Source organism: Capra hircus, chromosome 10 (assembly GCF_001704415.2).
Source record: "Capra hircus breed San Clemente chromosome 10, ASM170441v1, whole genome shotgun sequence".
In the NCBI taxonomy this organism is placed as follows: domain Eukaryota; kingdom Metazoa; phylum Chordata; class Mammalia; order Artiodactyla; family Bovidae; genus Capra; species Capra hircus.
This window is the reverse complement of record NC_030817.1, coordinates 65,181,095-65,203,205: the sequence shown is the minus strand read 5'-3', so window position 1 is coordinate 65,203,205 and position 22,111 is coordinate 65,181,095. Positions and strand designations below refer to the sequence as shown.

Here is a 22,111-nt window from a genome sequence, read left to right as displayed (position 1 = left end):
ATTATAAAACAGCTGAAAACCATGATTACTCTGGTCTTTCTAGTTCTTCCTTCCGTTTAACCATCTTTGAGTCTGGAAGATTTCATGGTATTACTATAGAAAGTATCTGAAATTTTGAAATGAGTCATCAGGTAGAGTGCTTAGCTTATTTTCTTATATTCAACAGTTCTCATATCTTATTAAGGGACCGTGCATTCAGCAGTAAGACTGTTTACTAGACCATGAACTAACCTTGATTTCAGAGTTGATTCGGCCTTGAATAATCAGTCTGGTCTTTATTGACTCAGTCACCTTAGGCAAATTATGTAAACTCAGCCTTAGTTTCCCTACCTATAAAATAGTATAACAGAGATAATATGAATATGAACATATATGAATAACTTAGATGAGTATAGACACATAGTACATGATCTGTGAGCATTTCTTCCTTCCCTCTCCCCCAAGGTTTTATAATAGAAAGGAAGTTAAGAAAGGTAAATTAGGAGTATACTAGTAAACCCAAATGAACCATAATAAGGAAAATAGGGTGTAAAAGCACCATGAAAAAGCTTACATTTTCATATCAAAGGCACACAAACAGCATAAGATCCCAGGAGCATTGGGAAAACGACACAGATATTTAACCTATTAGCTTATACCTAAGAAAAGTTTAATGGGATCTTTGTGTCAAGTGATGTTTCATTTTCCTTCCCCTCCCTCTTCTCTAATTCTCCTTAACTTTCTGGATAGCCTTTCCTGATTCCATGAGAAAAACTTCTGGAGATAATAAATATGAGTAAAGCTGTATAGCGCATTCTAGCTCACACCCTGCCTGACACTTCTGAGCAGTTTAGTAAAGGCTAAGGCTGGGGAGTATTATTCTTTGTCTCTCTTGGGCCTTCCCCTTAACAATTCTGCTTTGTCTCTCTCACTCCCGTTTACTATAAATCATGTGCTCAACACCCTCAAAACTCCAGAGTAGAGCAGTCTTAGGCAGCTCTGTCCTGATACCAGCATGCCAAACATGTGAGAACTTCACAGAAGTCTGTTTCTTGTCTTGTGTGTCATCTGCTCAGGGAGGAACCAAAGAGTACTAGGCAGCACTTTGAGTTCAGTTAAAGGGTGTGTCCTACAAGATGACACCATTGCTGTGCCAGCAGTGACTCTTCGCATCTGCTTCCCAGCTATGTTTGCCTTTTTTTTTTCAATCTGCCTTTTTGATAATTAAAGGCAAGACAATGGAATCTTCAAATTTGACAGAGGTCAGTTTTGCATTCAAGCCTCTGTTTGAACCTACATGGAGTTTTGCTCATATTTACTAGGAGAGTAACAAATACTGACTTGTAATTAGCAAGAGTCACCTCTAGGAGTGGAATTAAAAATTATGCAATTGGAGAGATCTGAGCTTCCTTACTCCCCAAATATTTTTCTACCCATAGGATACTACATGGGAAAACCTAATAGGGATATCATTTCCAGGTACTAATTGATTAGTGTGTACTGTTTTTCTTATCACTTTCTGCATTGTGGGGCATTCAGGAGTTTTATATGACAGGGACAGATAACTTTGGAGCATCCTGCCTAGGAAGGACAGGCTATAAAGGTAGCTTGTAGGGGCTCTAGGAAGTAATGGGGACGCACGAGGCTGCCTGGGAAGGCAGATGGGGGTATTCTAGAAAGGAAAAATGTACAAAAAAGATGAGAGGGTACAAAGCAGCTTCCTTTGAAATTGTGTGTAACATGGACATATGTGATTAAGGCTAAAGTTTCATGAACAGTGAGCAAAGTAATAAAGCATGTGATTCTGTTTATACTTATATCTAATGAATGATCAGTTCTTAATTTAAGAAACACCTTTATATCTTTCTTTAAATTTTGTATTTATTTTAATTTTTTGGCTGTGCTGGGTCACTGTTGCTTGCAGACTTTTCTCTAGTTGTGACAAGCGGGGGGCTGCTCGCTAGGTTGCCATGTGTGGTATGTGGACTTTTCATTGCAGTAATTTCTCCTGTTGCGGAACACAGGCTCTAGGGCGCAGGGGCTTTAGTAGTGGTGGCTCCTGGGCTCTAGAGCACAGGCTCGAAAGCTGTGATGCATAGGCTTAGTTGCTTCTTGGCATGTGGGATCTTCATGGATCAGGGATCTAACCCATGTCTCCTGCATTAGCAGGCAGATTGTTTACCACTGAGCCATCTGGGAAGCCCCTATATCTTGATTTTGTATCTTAGTATATGAACCTTTTGCTAGAGCCACAAGTCGTACTGTGGCACATAAAATGTGAGGTTAAATTTGCAACTTTGGCAGTTTAATAATTTTAATAGCAATAATTTTATGAGCATTAATGTCTTTAATCAAGGCTCAAAATCTAAATTAAATCCTGAAATGGTTAGAAAGGACAGTAGAATTATAAACAAAACTCTAAATGTAATGCCTTCCTGTCCTGGGAATGGGATATTATCACTTTTTTAAAGATGGTTCTAATAAAAGTTTTGGTTAGCTATGGATGTGACTAAAAAGATCAATATGTGGCCAGCAGGCTATTCTAGATCATACGCATGTTATGGCAGTTTTTGATTTGTGGTTCTGTTGTTTATTTGAAGGCTTTATGCTACTATTATATGTCGCTTTGTTTCTAAGATCCACTTAAACACTTTTGAGGGTACATCTTGTTTTTCTACTTATTTGTTCATTCAGCACACATTTACTGGAGTACCAACTGTCAGATCCTGTTAGGTGTTAGAGGTACAAAGACATAACAAAGTCCTTTCCAAGAGTTCAGTATAATATATTCGCAGTTAACAAGCCTCTCTGCTCGTCAATGAGTGTACCGCGCTGCAGGATTTCTCAACCTCAGCGCTTTGACATTTGGAGGCAGACAATTCTTTGTTGTAGGAGGTTTGTGCCAAGGAGCATTATAGGATGTTTAGCAAGCATCCTTGATTCCAGTAACACTGCTCCTCCCTACCCCCCAACTCTTGACAACCAAAAAATTCTCCAGATATTGCCAGATGTCCCCTGATGATAAATCCAGAATGTGAACCACACTTTTATGTGTCGTTGACAAAAGGCTTTTATATAATTGGTTTTCAACATTTCACTACAAAGCTATCAAAATTAATAAAAAGAACACAACCTAGATAAGTCACACAGTGCTTATTATTACAGGTGAGGACTCAAAGAGGAATACTATACACAGTGTATCCCTGTTAATAATTAGAAGGCAGGACTCTTGGAATCTTCACCTATTAAAAGTTTTATGTTTCAATTTGGATGTCTATGAGATCACTTCCTGAGTTACTATGAGTTACTAAGTTAAGTTACTAAGTCTTAGGGACTTCACTAAAATAACAAACCATATAGTAATTGGAAAGGGAGAGTCTACTATTAATAAAAACTAGTTCTTTTCTGAGCTCTTTGTATCAGCATTATCATTTTCTTGTTAATAATGAAAGTATTTCATTTTCTCTGATGAAAAGCTGGAAGACCAGCACATGGTCTTTAGAATGGTCTTTGTGTTCTGTAGGCATATGACTTTGAATATTATTACTTTACTAACGGAATACTACCTGGCTTGGACTTCTTCACCTTATTGCTTTTCCATATTCAAACAGTGTACAAGAACATTCTACAACCAGGAATCCATTTTAATAGCTTCTTTTTTTTTTTTTTTTCTGTTCTTGGCTTTTATTTTTTGTATTTGTCATAAAATATAATTGATTAACAATATTAGTTCCAGGTATACAGCATAGTGAGTTAGTACTTTTACAGATTGTACTCCATGGAAAGTTGTTACAAGAAAATGGTTATAATACCCTGTGCTATACAGTGTATCCATGTTATTATTTTTTTTAATTGATTTTTTTAATTTAAATTTTATTTTTTTACTTTACTATATTGGTTTTGCCATACATTGACATGAATCCACCACGGGTGTACATGCGTTCCCAACCCTGAACCCCCCTCCCACCACCCTCCCCCTGTCATCTCTCTGGGTCATCCCAGTGCACCAGCCCCAAGCATCCTGTATCCTGTATCGAACCTAGACTAGCAATTCGTTTCTTACATGATAGTATACATGTTTCAGTGCCATTCTCCCAAATCATCCCACCCTCTCCCACAGAGTCCGAAAGTCTGTTCTTTACATCTGTGTCTCTTTTGCTGTCTGGCATATAGGGTTATCATTACCATCTTTCTAAATTCCATATATATGTATTAGTATACTGTATTGGTGTTTTTCTTTTTGGCTTACTTCACTCTGTATAATCGGCTCCAGTTTCATCCACCTCATTAGAACTGATTCAAATGTATTCTTTTTAATGGCTGAGTAATACTCCATAGTGTATATGTACCACAGCCTTCTTATCCATTCATCTGCTGATGGACATCTAGGTTGCTTCCATGTCCTGGCTGTTATAAACAGTGCTGCGATGAACATTGGGGTATACGTGTCTCTTTCAGTTCTGGTTTCCTCAGTGTGTATGCCCAGCAGTGGGATTGCTGGGTCATAGGGCAGTTCTATTTGTAGTTTTTTAAGGAATCTCCACACTGTTCTCCATAGTGGCTGTACTAGTTTGCATTCCCACCAACAGTGTAGGAGGGTTCCCTTTTCTCCACACCCTCTCCAGCATTTATTGCTTGTAAACTTTTGGATCGCAGCCGTTCTGACTGGTGTGAAATGGTACCTCATTGTGGTCTTGATTTGCATTTCTCTGATATTTAATAGCTTCTTGAAGCTTGTGTTTTAATAATGCCTTCCTTCTCAAAGCAGAGGGACCACTTTCCTATTAGAAATAATGCTTCCCTGAAAGTCCTGAAACCTGAGTTTTAGATTCAGCTCTAGTACTAGCTAACATTTGTTTACCATCTCTCAGTCTTAATTTCTTCACCTGTAAGATGTAGATAGATAAAGTTAGGTTTATTTTATCGTGTTTTCTAGATAAGTATCCTAAATTCCACATTCTTTGCTCAAATAAGCTTGTTTTTGTGTTCTTATTCTTACAGAATATCCACATTTCAGTTTCTGTACCTATCAAGAATTTTAATTGACCATGGATAATCTGTCAGCAGAAGAAATTCAGCTGAGGGCTAACCAGGTTACTGATGAGGTAAAAGTTTTACTTGGAATAGGTCATTAATTCTCTTTCAATTTCACAGTGGAAGCATGAGAGGACCTTCTTAGAAGACCATTTTGGCCTCTCCCTAGTCTGTTTATATCAAAGAATGCATTTGCCCTTGAGTGCCATTACTGCTAGTTTCTTATTTTGTCAGCTCATCAAAAAACTAAATAAGTGCAAACAATCTGTATGATTTTTTTTTAAAATAGTCATTACTGAATAGTAACTTAGAACAAAGATAGATATGAAGAATTCTGGTTATTTAATTTTAACAAAATTTTCTAATATCTGTGTGATATCCCTGGATTTCTGCTACATTACATTTTTATAACTCCCATTAACTATACTCTTTCAAATTTTGTCTTAAGCATCTGGTAGGAATGAAATAATGAAAATTAAATTAGTAAACTTTATTTTTTGTCTTAAAGAAGGGAGGAATGGATGTGCTAGCAATCTGTAAAAATAAAGTAGCATCATGAATACGGCCTGTGATCAGATTTGGAGGGCGGGGGTGTGCTACATATTTTAGAATGCTAAAACTCTTTTTTTTCCCTAGTCTCTGGAAAGTACAAGGAGAATCCTGGGTTTAGCCATTGAGGTAAGAAAGTGTTTAATCATCAAGTTAAGTATAGAAACTGTATAGAAGGAATTCTGATAACACAGACTGGAATTAATATTGTATCAATAAGCTTTATTATTTGAAATCGGCAATTGTTGAAATTGTCAGACCATGCACTAATGGGCCTTTTTGGCTTTTCTAATTGATAGTATTGGAATATAACAGGGAAAACAATTCACCATGAGTTTGTGACTTAATTATTTGGCCGGGGTGGGGGGGTTAATATGTTAAGGTGTGTTGGTTTGGGGAGGTTAGTTTTTTTCTAATCCTCTGAGAACTTAAGTTTCTAATGTTTCTTCCTTGCTGTTTTTCAGACCTTGTACTTTTTGTTTCTGTTGGTTTGGTTTGGTTGTGCTATCAGCTTTTTTCCCCTTCTTTTAGTCGCAGGATGCAGGAATCAAGACTATCACTATGCTGGATGAACAAGGGGGTGAGTTGCAATCATTGGCAGGAACTCTTGATTTGATTTAGAATGCCAGAAAGCCTTTTCAAATCAGCCACAGTTAAAATTAATTAAGCCTTTGGGAGTACCTTTCCTTTGTAAGATAAGAGTGATATTTTGCTTCTTTTTTCTGATTTAATTTATATCATGTTTTGTTGCCTATTTGGGGTGAGAGTCACAATATCCCATTGTCCACCAAGTATTTATTTATTAGGTAGCAGGGCTTATTGTGTGCACTGGTCATTTGTGTCCTGGACATTATGATATTCTTTCATAATTTTCAGAAATCAAGTTACATCCTTGTGGGATTGGAAACTTTGCATTTGATTTGGCCTTGAGCAATCTGGTCTAGTTTTTATTCATCTTAGGACAGTCTTTAGGTTTTGAGCCTATTCAGTAATAGAAATGCTAGGAATCTGGTCTAGTGAGGCCTACGCCAATCCTCACATGCTCCTGTTATACAAATTTCTTTAGAACAAATCTTTCCACATTCAGAGGCCAGATACCCTAGGATCAGTATGTGAAAGGCTTTTAAATTCTGGACAGCATATAGTACCATCTGGCCCTGATATAGTCACTGTGATGAATTGTTTGTGGATTCGAGGTTAAAGTTTGCTCTTCCGTTATACTAATAATAGCACTTTCTGATTGGCAGCATGAATGTAACATAAAATTTAACTTCCACAACTTATTCTTAGAACAACTAAAACGCATAGAAGAAGGCATGGACCAAATAAACAAAGACATGAGAGAAGCAGAGAAGACTTTAACAGAACTCAACAAGTGCTGTGGCCTTTGTGTATGCCCATGTAGTAGGTGAGTTGATAAATCAAAATCTTTTTCAAATAAATCTAAAATGAGAGTATCACCCTCAGAACCCCCCTCTCAGCCCCCAGGAAGTGTTCCAGGGCCTAAATAAAGAACTTGGTTAGATCAACTTAATCTCTTTCTCCTTCAGGCATATCAAACTTTTTATGTAAATAGGCACACTCACTGAAAACCATCACTTAAATTTGATCAATCTTTCAATCAAGTCCCAATTACATTTTAAATAATACATGAAAAGGTTGGGAAATATCCATCTGGATAATACATAGCAGGATGAAATTAGTGTGTTTTTCCTTTCAAATAAGGAGAATTAATAAAACATATATTCTGTGGTAGGCACATGAGGGATGGCCAAGGAAATAAAGGACTTGGATCTTGGCATCAAAGGACTTAGCATGTGGTTGGATAAATGAGACAGAGTAGCAGAAAGTAGAAGCTATAGAAATCTGGTGCTAGATCTATGATATCAGTGGAGGCCAAGGGTACAGAACTACTAAAAGTTAGTTTGGAGTTCATCTTATAGGAAAGAGTGGACTTGAGTTGGGCTCTGAATGATTAGAAAGATCTGGATGGGCCTGGCAAAAGTGAAAAGACATTTCCTGTGGAAGATTTAATGCAAATAAAGACTACAGAGGAGCCTGACTCAACTGTACTACATGATTCACATTGAGAAGAAGTGAAAAATAAGACATAAGTAGGCAGTAAAGGAACTTGAATGCCAGCCTAGGGGGTTGATTGATTGGAGTGGAGGATATAACTGCACATGAGGAGACCAGTTAGGAACGTTTTGTAAACTAGGCCTGTGAGCTGTAACCTTATCATTAAGATTAGAGAGAAAAGTATAAGTCGGATTCTCTTTAAATCAACTAAAAGAAAGAAAGTCAAGTCAAGTTTCTCAGTCATGTCCAACTCTTTATGGCCCCATGGACTGTAGCCTACCAAGTTCCTCTGTCCATGGAATTTTCCAGGCAAGAGTACTGGAGTGGGTGGGATCGAACCCGGGTCTCCTGCATTGCAGGCAGATCTTTACCAGCTGAGCCACCAGGGAAGCCAACTGATTATGTGTCAAATGTGAAGAAAGAAACATCAAAGAAGGCTGAGGATTTGAAGCCTCTAGTAAACTAGGAAATGAGAAGTCTTCAAATATTTGTGTATAGTGTATGAGATAATACTTGACAAAAAAGAATTCATTCATTTTAGCGACTTTATTATTAATATTTCAATTCTCTCTTTAATCTTGAATAAAATAACCTCCATGTGTTGACAAATAATATGTGTATTCAGACAAAGATGAGAAGTCATCCCTCAACTTTGAACTTCACCTTTGGCCAAAATGACATTGTCTGGAGATTAAATGACTATCTGTTCTGCTAAGCATATTCAGTTTTAAAAGAGCTTTGTAACTATCCAGTTGTCTCAGCCACTGTGATAAAGCAAGACCAAGATACAAAGGTTTACAGACTCAGCATTTTTTACTCCTCTAAAGGAATTAGGAATGGAGGAGCTTTTGTTTTGTCATACTTTCAGTTAAGTGTTTCCATGTGACAATATTCTCTGTACTATTTCTACCTGAGCAAATATAGTTAAATTATTTATTGGTCAGCTTTAGTGTTTAGGCATAAGAAACTAAGAAAGACAAGTCTGTTGACCTGTTTAGACCTTGGTTGACTCTCCAAAAGGGTATATTTTAATAGCAATCACCTATAAATCAGAGTTTAACATATTAAGCAAACAAGTTAGAAACACACAGACTTTTTGATCTAAACTCTTAACTATGGTTTTCACACTCACTTATGCTTTTCTCCTATGTTCTGTGTATGCTCTTGGAAGAGTTCAGGGGGAAAAAATAGTACATGAACTTCCTTGAGATAGGTATTAAGAGAAAAGCAAAGAAGAGGAAGTTCCCTCTAGAACCTAGAGCAAATTATTTCTGAATAAATCCTGAGATGGTCTGATATCATAGAAAGTGGGAAATGAAGCTATAGAAGTATTATTTTTATTTTTCTTTGTGTACCCAGCCAAACATGGGCAGGATTTTCTTGGACAGTAGGTAGAGTATGCTCTTAAAGCAGTCCATTCTCAGCCTCTAACATCAGCAGAGCCCTTTCCTAATGGGTCAGGAGAAGAAAGCTCTTCATAACATATGGAATCAACAGCCTTCTATAACAGAACAGTTGTTCCTTGAAGAGAAGAGAGTAGAATTTCAATTTAAAGACTGATTTTAATTGCCTTCCTTTCACCCATTTCTCCTTTATACTGTTGACACCTTGCCCTCTATGGTATCTCTTTCACTCTTGCCAGGGGCATGATCTTTCTAAGCTTATCTGCTAATCTGTATTTCAGTTAGACTTATCATATAAATAGCCATAACATGAGCTTCTCAAGGCAGAGACAGGATCTTAGTTTTCTGTATAAAGCTAGTACTAATTGTGGTACTAGTTATAACAGTTCAGGTCCATAATCTCTTATCTGCCATTTAGAAATCTAAAAATTTCTGAAAGCCAAAGGTTTGTTTTTAATTAGGCTATAATTGTAACCTGAACTGAAGCTGTTTAATAATCTATCCCACTTAATGTAATGTTAATCTCTTTCACTGCAGAAATATTGATATATGTGATTATGTGGTACTGCTCAAGATGTCTCTCATCCAGAGGTTTGGATCAGATTTGTGATCCTATATATTAATTTAGGTTCTTACTGTCCTGAACACTTGAAATGTAATCCTCACAGTAACCTTAATATGAGATAGTTTCTCTTATTATCACCATTTTACATATGGGGAAACAGAGGCACCAGAATGCTACGCTAGCAAGTGGAAGAGCTGAGATTCAAAACCAGGCGGAGCCCTAGTTTTTAACTGTATGATGCTACATTGCTTGACTGGCAAGAAAAGAATGAAGCTTTTTGTTGCTACTATTGTTAGATGTATTGCTATCTAGAAAATGTCTTCAGTAGATTTGTTCTTTGAGATTTCTTTTGTTCACTGGTATTCATTGAAGCCATGTCAACAGATCTTTTTCTAATAAAACGTGGAAATAGCTTCCCTTAACAGAACCTTGTATTATAAGAGAAGGAAATTTTAATTTTAGCTCATTCTTTTTAAAGGACTACTAGAATTTAAAAACAGACTACCAGGATTAAACTTTAAAACTGTGAATAAATGCCATTCTTTTAGCTTGCTGCTATTTGAATCCTAAAAGCAAAAAGCACAGATCCTTATTAAAAATGTTATGTGTTTGTCAATAACTTGTTTTATTGTTTTGGCCTCACCTTGTGGCTTGCAGAATCTTAGTTCCCTGAGCACGGATTGAACTGTGGTTTCTAGCAGTGAAAGTGCTGAGTCTCCTGGACCACTGGGAAATTCCCTTTGTCAGTAACTAATAAGTCAAAATCCTAACTAACAAGAGTTTAAAAAGAGGCAGGTTTAAAATGGGACTTCCCTGGTGGCTCAGACGGTAAAGCATCTGTCTACAATGCGGGAGACCTGGGTTCGATCCCTGGGTTGGGAAGATCCACTGGAGAAGGAAATGGCAATCCACTCCAGTGCTACTGCCTGGAAAATCCCATGGACAGAGGAGGCTGATAGGTTACAGTCCATGGGGTCACAAAGAGTCGAACACGACAGAGCGACTTTACTTTCACTTTTCACTTTCTCAGAATTGTAAACTGCCTAATGTCCCAGTTTAACCATTGTCAGACAAAGTAGTCTTTTGTCTTAACTTGCCTCTTTGCATTCTGTGCTTATATTGCCAAACATAATGGCACATAGTTTCAAGACAGGTTGGTATTTCTGGGCAACCTTACTAGAGAAGTTGAAAGTTGGTACTACAGGTTTTATACTGTTGAATCTTAAGTCATATTACGGTATAAAGATTCAGCTCTGATTTGTTAAAATAAATATTGGATTACTGTATTTTAGTCAACGTATGAATGATTCCTTCATCCTACTCACTGGGGATACAAAATGTTGAATATTTTGCCTTCTTTTCATGTTAATTCTCATAATTTTAGGGCAGAATATCATTATTCAGACATTCTTAGGAATAATGAAGTATACACTGGTTTAAATAGTTTTCTTGTTTTCTTTTTATCTAGATTCTCAGATGTTGGTTGTTTCTATGAAATCAGGCAGGAATTTAAATGCATCATGTTTTGAAAACTCTAAACCTGCTTCTGTTCTGTTTGAATGGCATTCACTACTTCCTGTATTTCATTCTCTCACTTAATCTCTTCCTTTCTAATCTGCTTACTAAAAATGAAGATTTAACATCAGAAGCTGAGCTCAGTAACTCATCAAAGGGAACTGTAAGATGCAGTCTTGTGGTGCAGTTTGGGCTGTTAACCTGCTGTCTAAAGGTGATGCTTCAGATGACTTTTCTGTGCATGTGCATGGATTTTGTGAATGGTGGAGACTCTAAAAGCTGTGCAGTGCTGTGTAATGTAAAGTGAATTTGTTCTTGATGAGTGCGGTTTGCCAGAAGATTGGATTGACAAGATCTTAATTTATAATAACATCCTTTGACTAATGGTTCTGATACCAAGTTTTTGCTAAAAAAAAATTTAAGATTATAAAACTAAAAACACCCCTAAAATTTCCTAAGAAGTTTTAAATAGGTTGATCTTTATAGAGAATTGCTGCATTCTAGTTCTGATCAAAGGTAAGGGGATTTAGTCTAAATACATGGACTTTGATTTCAGCTTCCTATCTTGTGTTAGGTTTTCCTATTTTCTGGCTCCAGAATCAAGATTTCCTCAGTTAAAGTATTGCTTCTAATGATTTTGGATTCCCCATGATTTAGGTCACTACCAAATTGGGAATTAATTGCCAAAGTAAGTCATCTTAAATGCCATTTGGAACAAGGGGGGTATAAATTTAAAATGTTACCATATCTAGTATCTCCTTTTAAAAAATAAAGGTATGCCTTCTTTATATGTTATCACCTGTTCCATGATACCTTTTATGTCATATGTTAGCTTGCTCTGGTTTCATATTGAATTAATGCAGAGCTAACCAATCTTAACTTTTTATGGAAGTTAACCCTCTAGTTAGCCTACTGCTTACTATAATCTTTGACTCCTTAATTTTGGATCTTTATGGTAACTTTGAAGACCATAGTTAAATGTTAGAAAATTGTTTGATTTCTACCCTTTGTTTCTTGCTCTTCTTTTTCTTTTTTCTTGTAATCTGATCACTCCCCACACATGTACACCCTTGTAATCATTACAATTGGTATTTTAAAAAAATATTTATTTATTTGGCTGCATCAGGTCTTAGCTGCAGCACATGGGGTCTTTGTTGAGTCATGTGAGATCTTTCATTGTGGCACATGGAGTCTCTACCTGTGTCTTGCAGGCTCCATGGGCTTCAGTAGTTGGCATGTGGGATTCCATGTCCTCTGCATTGCAAATCAGATTCTTAACCACTGGACCACCAGGGAAGTCCCACAACTGATATTTGTTTGATCCCTTTTCTCTTTGGTATGAAAGAATTATAGCTAATATTGGGCTTTCTTTTTGCTGTTTTTGTTAGTACTAATGTTGACAATCAAAGCTCAAAAAAGAAATTATTAAAGTTATTGCGTTCAGATTTATAGCAGCTTCCTAAATTAGGGAATATTTCAAATTCTTATTTTAATCATGCCCTTTTTGAATGTGATATTTATCTGAAAAAAATGTGGTACTTAAAGATTATTAATTGGGCTTCCCTGGTAGCTCAGACAGTAAAGAATCTGCCTGCAACGCATAAGACCTAGGTTTGATTCCTGGGTCAGGAAGATCCCCTGAAAAGGGAAATGGCAACCCACTCCAGTATTCTTAGAGAATTCTGGAGAATTCCATGGACAGAGGAGCCTGACAGGCTACAGTCCATGAGGTTGCAAAGAATCAGACATAACTGAGTGAGTAACACAACAAAGATTATTAAAGTCTTCAAAACTGATAGTCGAGGTAAATCTAACTTTCTAGATGGGAGTTCTTAATTACATTAAAATCTACCACAAATTTGCTTAAGCATTTTATTATGAAATCTAATTTTTTTCCCGGAGGGGCTGTTAATTTTGTTATGCAGAAGAGTTTTGTTGCAAATCAGAACAGTTTCTTTCTTACTGTAGACCAGAAACAACCCTGGCCCCATTATCTTTTTATATAGCTATATTCCAGTTATTTGCAGCTGGTTGTAGATCTCAAAGCTCAGGAATGGTAATGGGTGAGAAGAATAAACATGCCAGTTGGTAATTTGTGCACTTAAAGCAATGAACTTTTAAACTAAGGATCAGATTGAGGTTGAAATGAAAGAACAAAAATATGTCTAAAATATATACATATATTTTTCTAATGCTTACAGAATAATTTTACATCAATTATCAACAGCTCTGTGAATTAATAAGTATTATTATTAGTTTTATATATAAGAAAAAGATGCTCAGAGATGGAAGTTTGCATGAGACTCTATAGCTACTGAATGACAGGTCTGGGATTAGAATTCAAGTCAGTTCAGTTCAGTTCAGTTGCTCAGTCGTGTCCAGCTCTTTGCGACCCCATTAATTGCAGCACGCCAGGCCTCCCTGTCCATCACCAACTCCCGGAGTTCACCCAAACTCAAGTCCATCGAGTTGGTGATGCCATCCAGCCATCTCATCCTCTGTCATCCCCTTCTCCTCTTGCCCCCAATCCCTCCCAGCATCACAGTCTTTTCCAGTGAGTCAACTGTTCGCATGAGGTGGCCAAAGTATTGGAGTTTCAGCTTTAGCATCAGTCCTTCCAAAGAACACCCAGGACTGATCTCCTTCAGAATGGACTGGTTGGATCTCCTTGCAGTCCAAGGGACTCTCAAGAGTCTTCTCCAACACCACAGTTCAGAAGCATCAGTTCTTCGGTGCTCAGCTTTCTTCACAGTCCAACTCTCACATCCATACATGACCACAGGAAAAACCATAGCCTTGACTAGACAGACCTTTGTTGGCAAAATAATGTCTCTGCTTTTGAATATGCTATCTAGGTTGGTCATAACTTTCCTTTCAAGGAGCAAGCGTCTTTTAATTTCATGGCTGCAATCACCATCTGCAGTGATTTTGGAGCCCCCACAAAATAAAATCTGACTGTTTCCACTGTTTCCCCATCTATTTCCCATGAAGTGATGGGACCAGATGCCATGATCTTAGTTGTCTGAATGTTGAGCTTAAGCCAACTTTTTCACTCTCCTCTTTCACTTTCATCAAGAGGCTTTTTAGTTCCTCCAATTTACTATAAATCTTGTGGCTTAGAAAAATCCTTGTGTATACATTTGCTTCCTCCAGATTAATTCCTCAGTGTCCCAGTACGTAGAAATACTAAGGTAGACTACCAGAGTAATTTAAAATATTCCTTCTGCAACAGATTGGAAGTCTCTTAGTGTTTCTCTTCCCTGGTTGGGCAGCTAAGTGACCTATTGAATTTAAATAAATCCATAGTGACAATAGAAGATTCCTTGGCTCCACCTCATACAAACTGAAATAGAATCTTCAGAATGTAGCCTATTTACCTGTGTTTTCAAAATCATCCAGTTCACTTTGGTGCTCAGTCAAGTTTGGGAAATAGTACCTTATAAGGCACTTAAGACCTTTTGAAGGAAGGCAAATTAATTAAATCATTATTGTTTTTATTAGATACACAGCTGCCTGACAGTGCCCTCAAAAACAGGTATCTTTTAGGGCTTTACAAATCAGTGGGAGAAATTCCATGGTAACAGCATGTGGCAGGATCTTAAGCAAGCCTTATTACCTGGAATACAGGTGCTGAAAAGGGATGATGATATGCCATCAACAACAAATAAGGATCACTGCTTTGTAAACATACAGAACATGTCATAAATGTTTAAAGAAAGCAGTATAGCTTTTTTTCCCAATCCATTTGAAAATAAATATGAAAATTCAATTGAAGTCAGCTTTTTGCACCTTTTCCCTTTGATATTTGAAGAACATCTTCAAAGATCCAGTCCTCTTAAGAAGGAAGAGTTTGATAACCAGTCTGATTTTGTTTTAAATTATGCTTTTATTGAACCTTTCATAATATTATATTAAAACAATCTGTTTGTACTTTATGCCCTTTATATCTAATTGAAGGAAGAACTCTCAGAAGTTGAAGGAATTTCAAATATCATTTTTTTTAAGGTTGAGGAGGTTGGAACTCTTTTGTTAGACCAAGAGCCCACAAATCCTGCCCTAGTCCAGTGCTTATGTGCTAAGACTCTCCGAAGCACAGTGTCTTATTCTTTAGTGACAGTTTGAATTCCAGCCCTCATTATTTAACCTGTTTTACAATATGATATCCTAGTAAGAGTCCCACTTATATTATTTCTATTAATGTTTCTGGTTAACTTTCTGATAAACCTATATCCTGTTTATTTTGCTTAGTTACTATTACACTGCTTTAGAATTTTGCCTGAGAATTTAGATAACATGTATCTTGTTAACAAAGAATACATGTAAATGGGTTTTCTACTGAACAGAAATTATATATAAATATTCATTTAAATAATTTGTATCCCCCCTTGTTCCAGGAAGGATTTAACATGGCTTATTACTAACCAAATAGATTGATTAATTAAACATATAGTACCCTTTCTTTAGCACTAATGATTAAGGTCTAAGATCCAGTTCTTGGTTTGCCAAAAATGAATTCTCACATGATCCTATTAAGGAAGGACCCACTACTTTCCTAAAATCTTTCTGTTTTTGCAATTTCAAAACTTCCTCATTAATGTATCATGGGATAAATCAGAAACCAACATATCCATATATTGCTTTTTGTTTATAGAAAAGAAAAAACTAAAATTGTGTGAGTAGAAACTACATAGCCAAGTAATCAGTAAAAAAAAGTTTTGTGTTTTTTGTAATAGCCACTTAAAAGTCATTTTACCGGGTTCCTTTTCTTGCCATTTATACCAATTTAAGTAGCAAATTCCATGGTAAAATTCTGACTTTGGCTAATTTTTGGTTATATCAGTTAATCTAAAGCATATACTTTTACTTCTAAGAGGTTTGGATCTAGGATCAATTTTTATTAAGGTGGATAAGTAAACGCTTAAATGAAAAAGCCCTAAACCAAAGGAGACAGCTGTGACTGGTAACAGTGTAGCCAAGTTACTCATTCATTATCTGTTCAGTTTGGAAATAATTTGTGCCTTTCTTCATGATGTTTGTTAAGAAAACTTTTTTTTTTTTAAGAATTTAATGTAACAATTCTAAATTTAAAAAATGGGTCAGGTGGAACTATTACAGTCTAAGTAAGTGGGCAGCTGAGGTCTAAGTACTGCCCATTCTCTCTCTTTCATCCCTCATCAACCTCTGAGATGCTTCTAAGAAACCCTTAAGGCATCCCAGAACATCTTTCCTAATTTTTTTCTAGTGTCCTTAAACCTTTTTTCTGGAGAGTGTCAGAGGCTAGGGGAACCTGAAGAATCAAATAATTACATTTTGCTACTTAATAACTCCTCAGTGAAGAGTTGGTAAAAGTATTTTAACCTTCAAAAATTTATTTTTAATGTTGGTGGGCTTACACAGTTCATCTTTTTTCTCCCCTAGATTGTGATGGAGCATGGTATAGATAATCTAGATCTAGCTGCATGTAACTTTTATGCTAAGGGTGCTACGACATCCCCAAGGTAACAAGCACTTATGATATTTCTCCCTCTCCTTTTTGGTATCTCTACACTCCTGACTCTTATATAGGACAAAGAACTTTGAGTCTAGTAAAGCCTATAAAGCAACATGGGGTGATGGTGGAGACAACTCTCCTAGCAATATAGTATCTAAGCAGCCAGGCCGAGTGACAAATGGTCAGCCTCAACAAGCGACTGCAGGAGCAGCCAGCGGGGGATACATTAAACGGTATGCTAGCTCTTCCCAATATTTTTACCCTTTTCCTGAAGGAATGTCTCTCTCTGGAGGTTGGGTGTATTTATCTATGAACTGTAACTTATCAGTTAGAAATAGCATTTATTCTTTTTTGGAGGGGCGGTGATAGTTGGTTTTTTCATGGTCTTTTTTTTTTTTTGCTGCAAAGCATGTGGGATCTTAGTTCCCCAACCAGGGATTGAACCTGGGCCCCCTGCAGTGGAATCTCTGAGCTCTAACCACTGGACCATCAGGGAATTCCCTTATTCCATTTTAAAATTTGCCTTCTGACAAAATGGTGACTGGGATTATTGACCTTAAATGATGGATTAACTTTTCTTTATAAAGTACTTTACAAATTATTTAGGTAGTCATGTTTTATTTCTGTAAATAAGATGTGATTAAAATGTATCATTTAGAGTAGGAGTTGGCCAGATCCCTGTAAGGATATCCCTGTAAAGGGTCAGATAGTAAATATTTCAGGTTTTCCAAGCCATAGAGTCTGAGTCATAACTACTCAATTCTGTTGTAGGATAAAATCAGGTAATGGGCAGCATTTGACTTTGAGCCAGAATTTTACAACCCTATTTTTAGAGCAGTGGTTCTTTAGACTTAAGTGTGTATCAGAATCATCTGGGAGGTTTAGTGAAACAGACTGCTGGGGTCCCTTCAGGAGATCTGGAGTAGTCTAAGAATTGGCATATTTTCATATCTAACAAGTTCCCAGGTTATGCTGGGAATTACACTTTGAAAAACCTCTATTCTTAAGTCATTTCTTCATCTTCTGTTAAATGGCTTTAAGACATTGTTATCTCTTGAATCAGCCTTTCCATTTTCACTATAGAATGTTTCCCAATAATGGTAACCTGCATCTGTTTGGGTCTAACAGGTTGCTGCTGTCAATTTGTTTATTTTTACAAAAACTAAATCCAGACTCAGTCCATGTATAATTCACCCAAAAGTACTGAATTAAGTGTCTTTTTGTAATAGTATAACAAATGATGCCAGGGAAGATGAAATGGAAGAGAACCTGACTCAAGTGGGCAGTATCCTAGGAAACCTAAAAAACATGGCTCTGGACATGGGCAATGAGATTGAAGCTCAAAACCGACAAATAGATCGGATCACAGAAAAGGTAAGAGCTTCTTACTGCCACAGGAAAATGGCAGTATGTACAGTGCCTTTGTGCCAAACGACATTGAGTACAGTGTTCAGTAACAGACATCTGTGCTATGTACTCTCAGGGAGAACAACAAGGATAAGATTCTGTCCCCACCGGCCTTACAGTTTTGATGAATTTCTAACATGTTGAAAAACAACAGTCAGGTCCTCCTGTCTCTTACTTGGTTGGTTCATTTTATTTTCTGTTAAAATTTTTATTTTGCCTGAGCTAAGTAGTTCTGTTGAACTACTAAGCAACTAAAATAACTTTATTGTTGGTTCATTTTGAAACCAAGACCTTGGGATCAACTGGTTTTATTTAAAATTCATGAAAATTAAATTTATTAAGAATAATAAAATTTCACCCATGAAACTCACAATCTCTTCTAACCTCTCTGTAAGCTGTCAGGGTGTTTTGTTTGCTGTCTTTCCCCTGAATGAGCGAGTTAGCTTTTGGAATTTTATTGTGTTAGCTAGTAACAAATTAGTAAATTCCCAAATCCTCATCTCATGAGTCAGTAGGTAGCAATCAGTTCTGCGGAATGGTTCTTGTAGGGTGGACACACAAAAACAAGAGAGAGTCCTGTGAATAGCAAAAGAAGTGTGGTTGCTATTTTTTACTCCATATGATCTAAAAGATGCTGAAATTAAACCATGTTCAGTGTTTGGTAGTGTCACAACTTCTTGTTACTTCATTAAAATCTCAGTATACTTTAAAGACTGGGGTTTCTCTGTGGAATAATTTATGATGGATTTCACTCAGGCAAAGAGTGGTTCATCAGATATTTTCAATGCTGTTACGTGGGTGTAGGTTACATATTACCCATCGTTTTCATTTACAGATTGATGTGGATGGCAGTACATTTGTTCCAGAGATCTTGGGGTATATTATTTCAGTCTCTGGGTTAGATCTAGGGTAACTCCAGATGAGATTTCTATGGTTTGGCTCAGGGGACTCCCACAGGATCCAGACCTATAGCAGAGAAGAGTATTCTTATATTTTCATTGCATCTAAATGCAATTGACTGTAAGATGCATCTTAGTTTCAGACACGTTAAACTGTGAAGAAAGATGTTACAGAACTCACGAAATATTAACACGTTCTGTTATATCTTTGTCGTGTTTATACACCCACGTTTTTTCAAATGCATTTGATATTCTGTCACTTCTTGCCCAAAATGAGTTTTGTAATGTGACTTTGACTATTTGCTGAATTTTCTCAGTATGTCAGTTACTCTCAGTATATGAAATTTAATGCTTATTAGAGCAACTTAACCTTGTCAAATAATACTGGTATCTTTTTCTTTTTTTTCCAGGCTGATACCAACAAAGATCGTATTGATAATGCCAATGCTAGAGCAAAGAAACTCATTGACAGCTAAAGCTACTGCTGTACTTCTTTATCATTTATTTACTTCCTTAGCTCCTCCTTCAAAGTCATCACCTTTCAAGAGTTTGAAATTTTGGTTCCACACTCTTCTAATCAGGAGGTGTGGAAGAAGATCTAGGAGTAACAGTCCCCAATTTAAAAAAAATTTTTCTCATTTTCCCTTGAGGGTATTCTTAGTCTTCCGTCTAGCATTTTCTTTCTCAGTCCATACAGTTAGGTTGATTTTCATACATCATTTATAGTTTTATTTTTCATCCTCTCCGTTTACTTTAGCAGGTTCTTCTGCTTTCAAAATTTGGAAGCATTGCCAAAGACAGCCACATGAAAGGAAGCTGGAGGCAGTAGGGGCAAGCACAGGAGGGGAGGCAAGAGATAAGAGGTTGTTACCTCAGTAAAACCTACAGACCCTAAAGCCAAAAGTGGCGTAACCACAGTGAATATCTAGTAGGGTTTAATTTTTATTTTAAGTTGCAGTTATTGCCAGTTTAGGCCAGTGTTTGGTTTTGGAGCCCGGGTACACAATGTTTTTGTTATGCATCACAACTTTGCAACCTCTGCTCCAAAAAAGAACAGAACGAGCTTTTTTAAAGTAAGCTTAATTTCTGAACTCTTGGTGATTCAACTTTGTACATAGATTCTATGATCCATTTCATATTGCACATATAGGAACACATGGTATAAATGAGTAGCTTTATTTTCATATTATTAATAGTATCATGGTCCCATTACAGGCCTATTAACCTCATAAATTTGTCATTAGTCTTTGAGGAAAAAATGTGTAAATATGAATGTATAACATGAGAATTTCTCTCTACAGCAGGGCTTAAAATTTTTTGGAAAAGTTTGACAAAGTGTATCACATGAATTCAGATTTACCTCAATGCCACAAATTATGTTTAGATAGGAAAAAAAACTTATTTTGATCTCAGGTAGAAAACAGTTAGATTGCTTTGAGTTTTATGTAGTTTTAAACTTTTTTTAAACTAGAATTTATTCTGTTTAAATAATTTAGAAGATTATGCCTTTGGTTTACTTATTGATGATTGCACTATCATTCTCTTGTACTCAACTTCCAGAATCACATTTGTTTATGTGTTATAAGAATCTTACCGGTATTTGTCACTTTTATTTAAAAACTAGCTTCTGCACACTTCAAGGCTATTAATGTCGATTGGTTTGACAAATAACTACTGTTTGATCCTTACAATTAAATTTTGTAACTAATGGAATTGTTTTTTCAAATAGGTAATATGCTTCTGTGACTGCTTTGGGGGGATGGGAAGCCGTAATTTTGTCAGCTTTAATTTGACAAACTGAATAAAGCAAAGGTCCATAAATCAAATGGCACTGCCACAAAGAGCTGACTTTAGCATCCTTCCCACGCTTACTGGAAATATAGGACTTCCGCATCTGTGATTTGTCATGAGGTTCATTTTAATCATTACTAGTCTTTTATTCATTTGATCTTAAATATACAAGCGACTGAAAGTGTTGTGGGTGAATACCACAGCCTACTTCTTGGAGGAGATAGTTAACATGGGAAACTTTCAAAGGCTGAAAGGAAAATATTTAAAGCAAGATTTTAATTAGGCCTTCAGAAATGCCACATGCTGAAAGGAATAGTTTGGCAAGTGGTAGTAAATGTGTAAAGTAAGAAGGTATAAAACACTGTAGGCTGTTCTTTACATAAATGCCCTTCCTAAAAGCATTAAAAAAATTTTTTTAATGCTATTACAGCCAAAGGAAATTGTTCTGAAGATATGCTGTTCCAACAGTATATAATTGGTTAGAAGTGTAAGCTAAGGCTCCAGATTGTCTGGATTTATGCTGTAGCTCTGCCACTTGCTGGCTGAGTGACTGTAAAACCATTTCTGTGCCTCCATCTCCTTGTGTGTAAGGAGGGATTAATGATTTCTACCTCATAGCATTGCTGGGAAGACTCAGTGTGTAATGCTTGTAAAGCACTTAGAGCGTTGCCCAACAAATGTAGGAGCTTATTTCATTAGACTGCTGATAGCCGCTGTTCTATCTAGAGTGGAGCTCTTTTTGGGTCAAGGACCTCTTTGTGAATTTGATGAAAGATAACACAGCCTGTCTCTCCAGAGAAATAGACACACAAGCATACACATGTGAATCAGGAATAAATGGGTCTTGAAAGTCCATCTGTGGATCCAAGATGACATACTTTTCCAAAGCTTCTGCTACTGAGAAGAAAGGAATGAGAACCTAGAAATCAGGCTCATAATACACTAGGAATAGAAGCTGTTGACCTGAAGTTTTCTCCTGTAATAGTCTGGAAACTTGTTTCTATTACTTTTGAAAGGTAGTAACTGAGATGGTTAGCACAAGCTCTGGAGTCTGACCATCTGGGTTCAAGTTTTGGTTTATTTACTAGTTTTGTGACCTTGAGCATAAAACTGACCCATAATGAAGGAGTTAAACGGTATCCTCCAGTGAACTTAATTTTTTGTTTAATGGTTAGCTTCCTCTTCAGGTTTCTAGTCTTCTAATGACAGTGATCTTTATCCCCTATAATTGTGCCGTTTTTTTTTTTCTTCCTTCACACTTTTAATTCATTCTTCATTACCACATTTCAACTCTTGTATGTATTATGAATCTCCCCATAATTTTAACTTCAGCTTCCCAGACATCTGATACTCAATTGCATTCAGAATTAATTTCATTAAATGCTATTATTTAGCATTT

General features: G+C 36.5%; 1 protein-coding gene across 2 annotated transcripts in view; it reads left to right on the top strand.

Annotated features, from left to right (window-relative positions):
• SNAP23 (synaptosome associated protein 23) overlaps positions 1-20,747 on the top strand; it is a 40,452-nt gene extending 19,705 nt beyond the window's left edge. The window contains exons 2-9 of one of the 2 annotated variants that reach the window (XM_018054396.1): positions 4,981-5,084; positions 5,650-5,691; positions 6,094-6,142; positions 6,853-6,970; positions 11,078-11,110; positions 16,690-16,848; positions 17,845-17,989; positions 19,332-20,747. In XM_018054396.1, coding sequence (XP_017909885.1) covers positions 5,028-5,084; positions 5,650-5,691; positions 6,094-6,142; positions 6,853-6,970; positions 11,078-11,110; positions 16,690-16,848; positions 17,845-17,989; positions 19,332-19,397 — 669 coding nt within the window. In that variant the 5' untranslated portion in view covers positions 4,981-5,027 and the 3' untranslated portion in view covers positions 19,398-20,747. The remainder of the gene's footprint in view (positions 1-4,980; positions 5,085-5,649; positions 5,692-6,093; positions 6,143-6,852; positions 6,971-11,077; positions 11,111-16,689; positions 16,849-17,844; positions 17,990-19,331) is intronic. The other variant, XM_005685542.3, reaches the window with a different exon arrangement.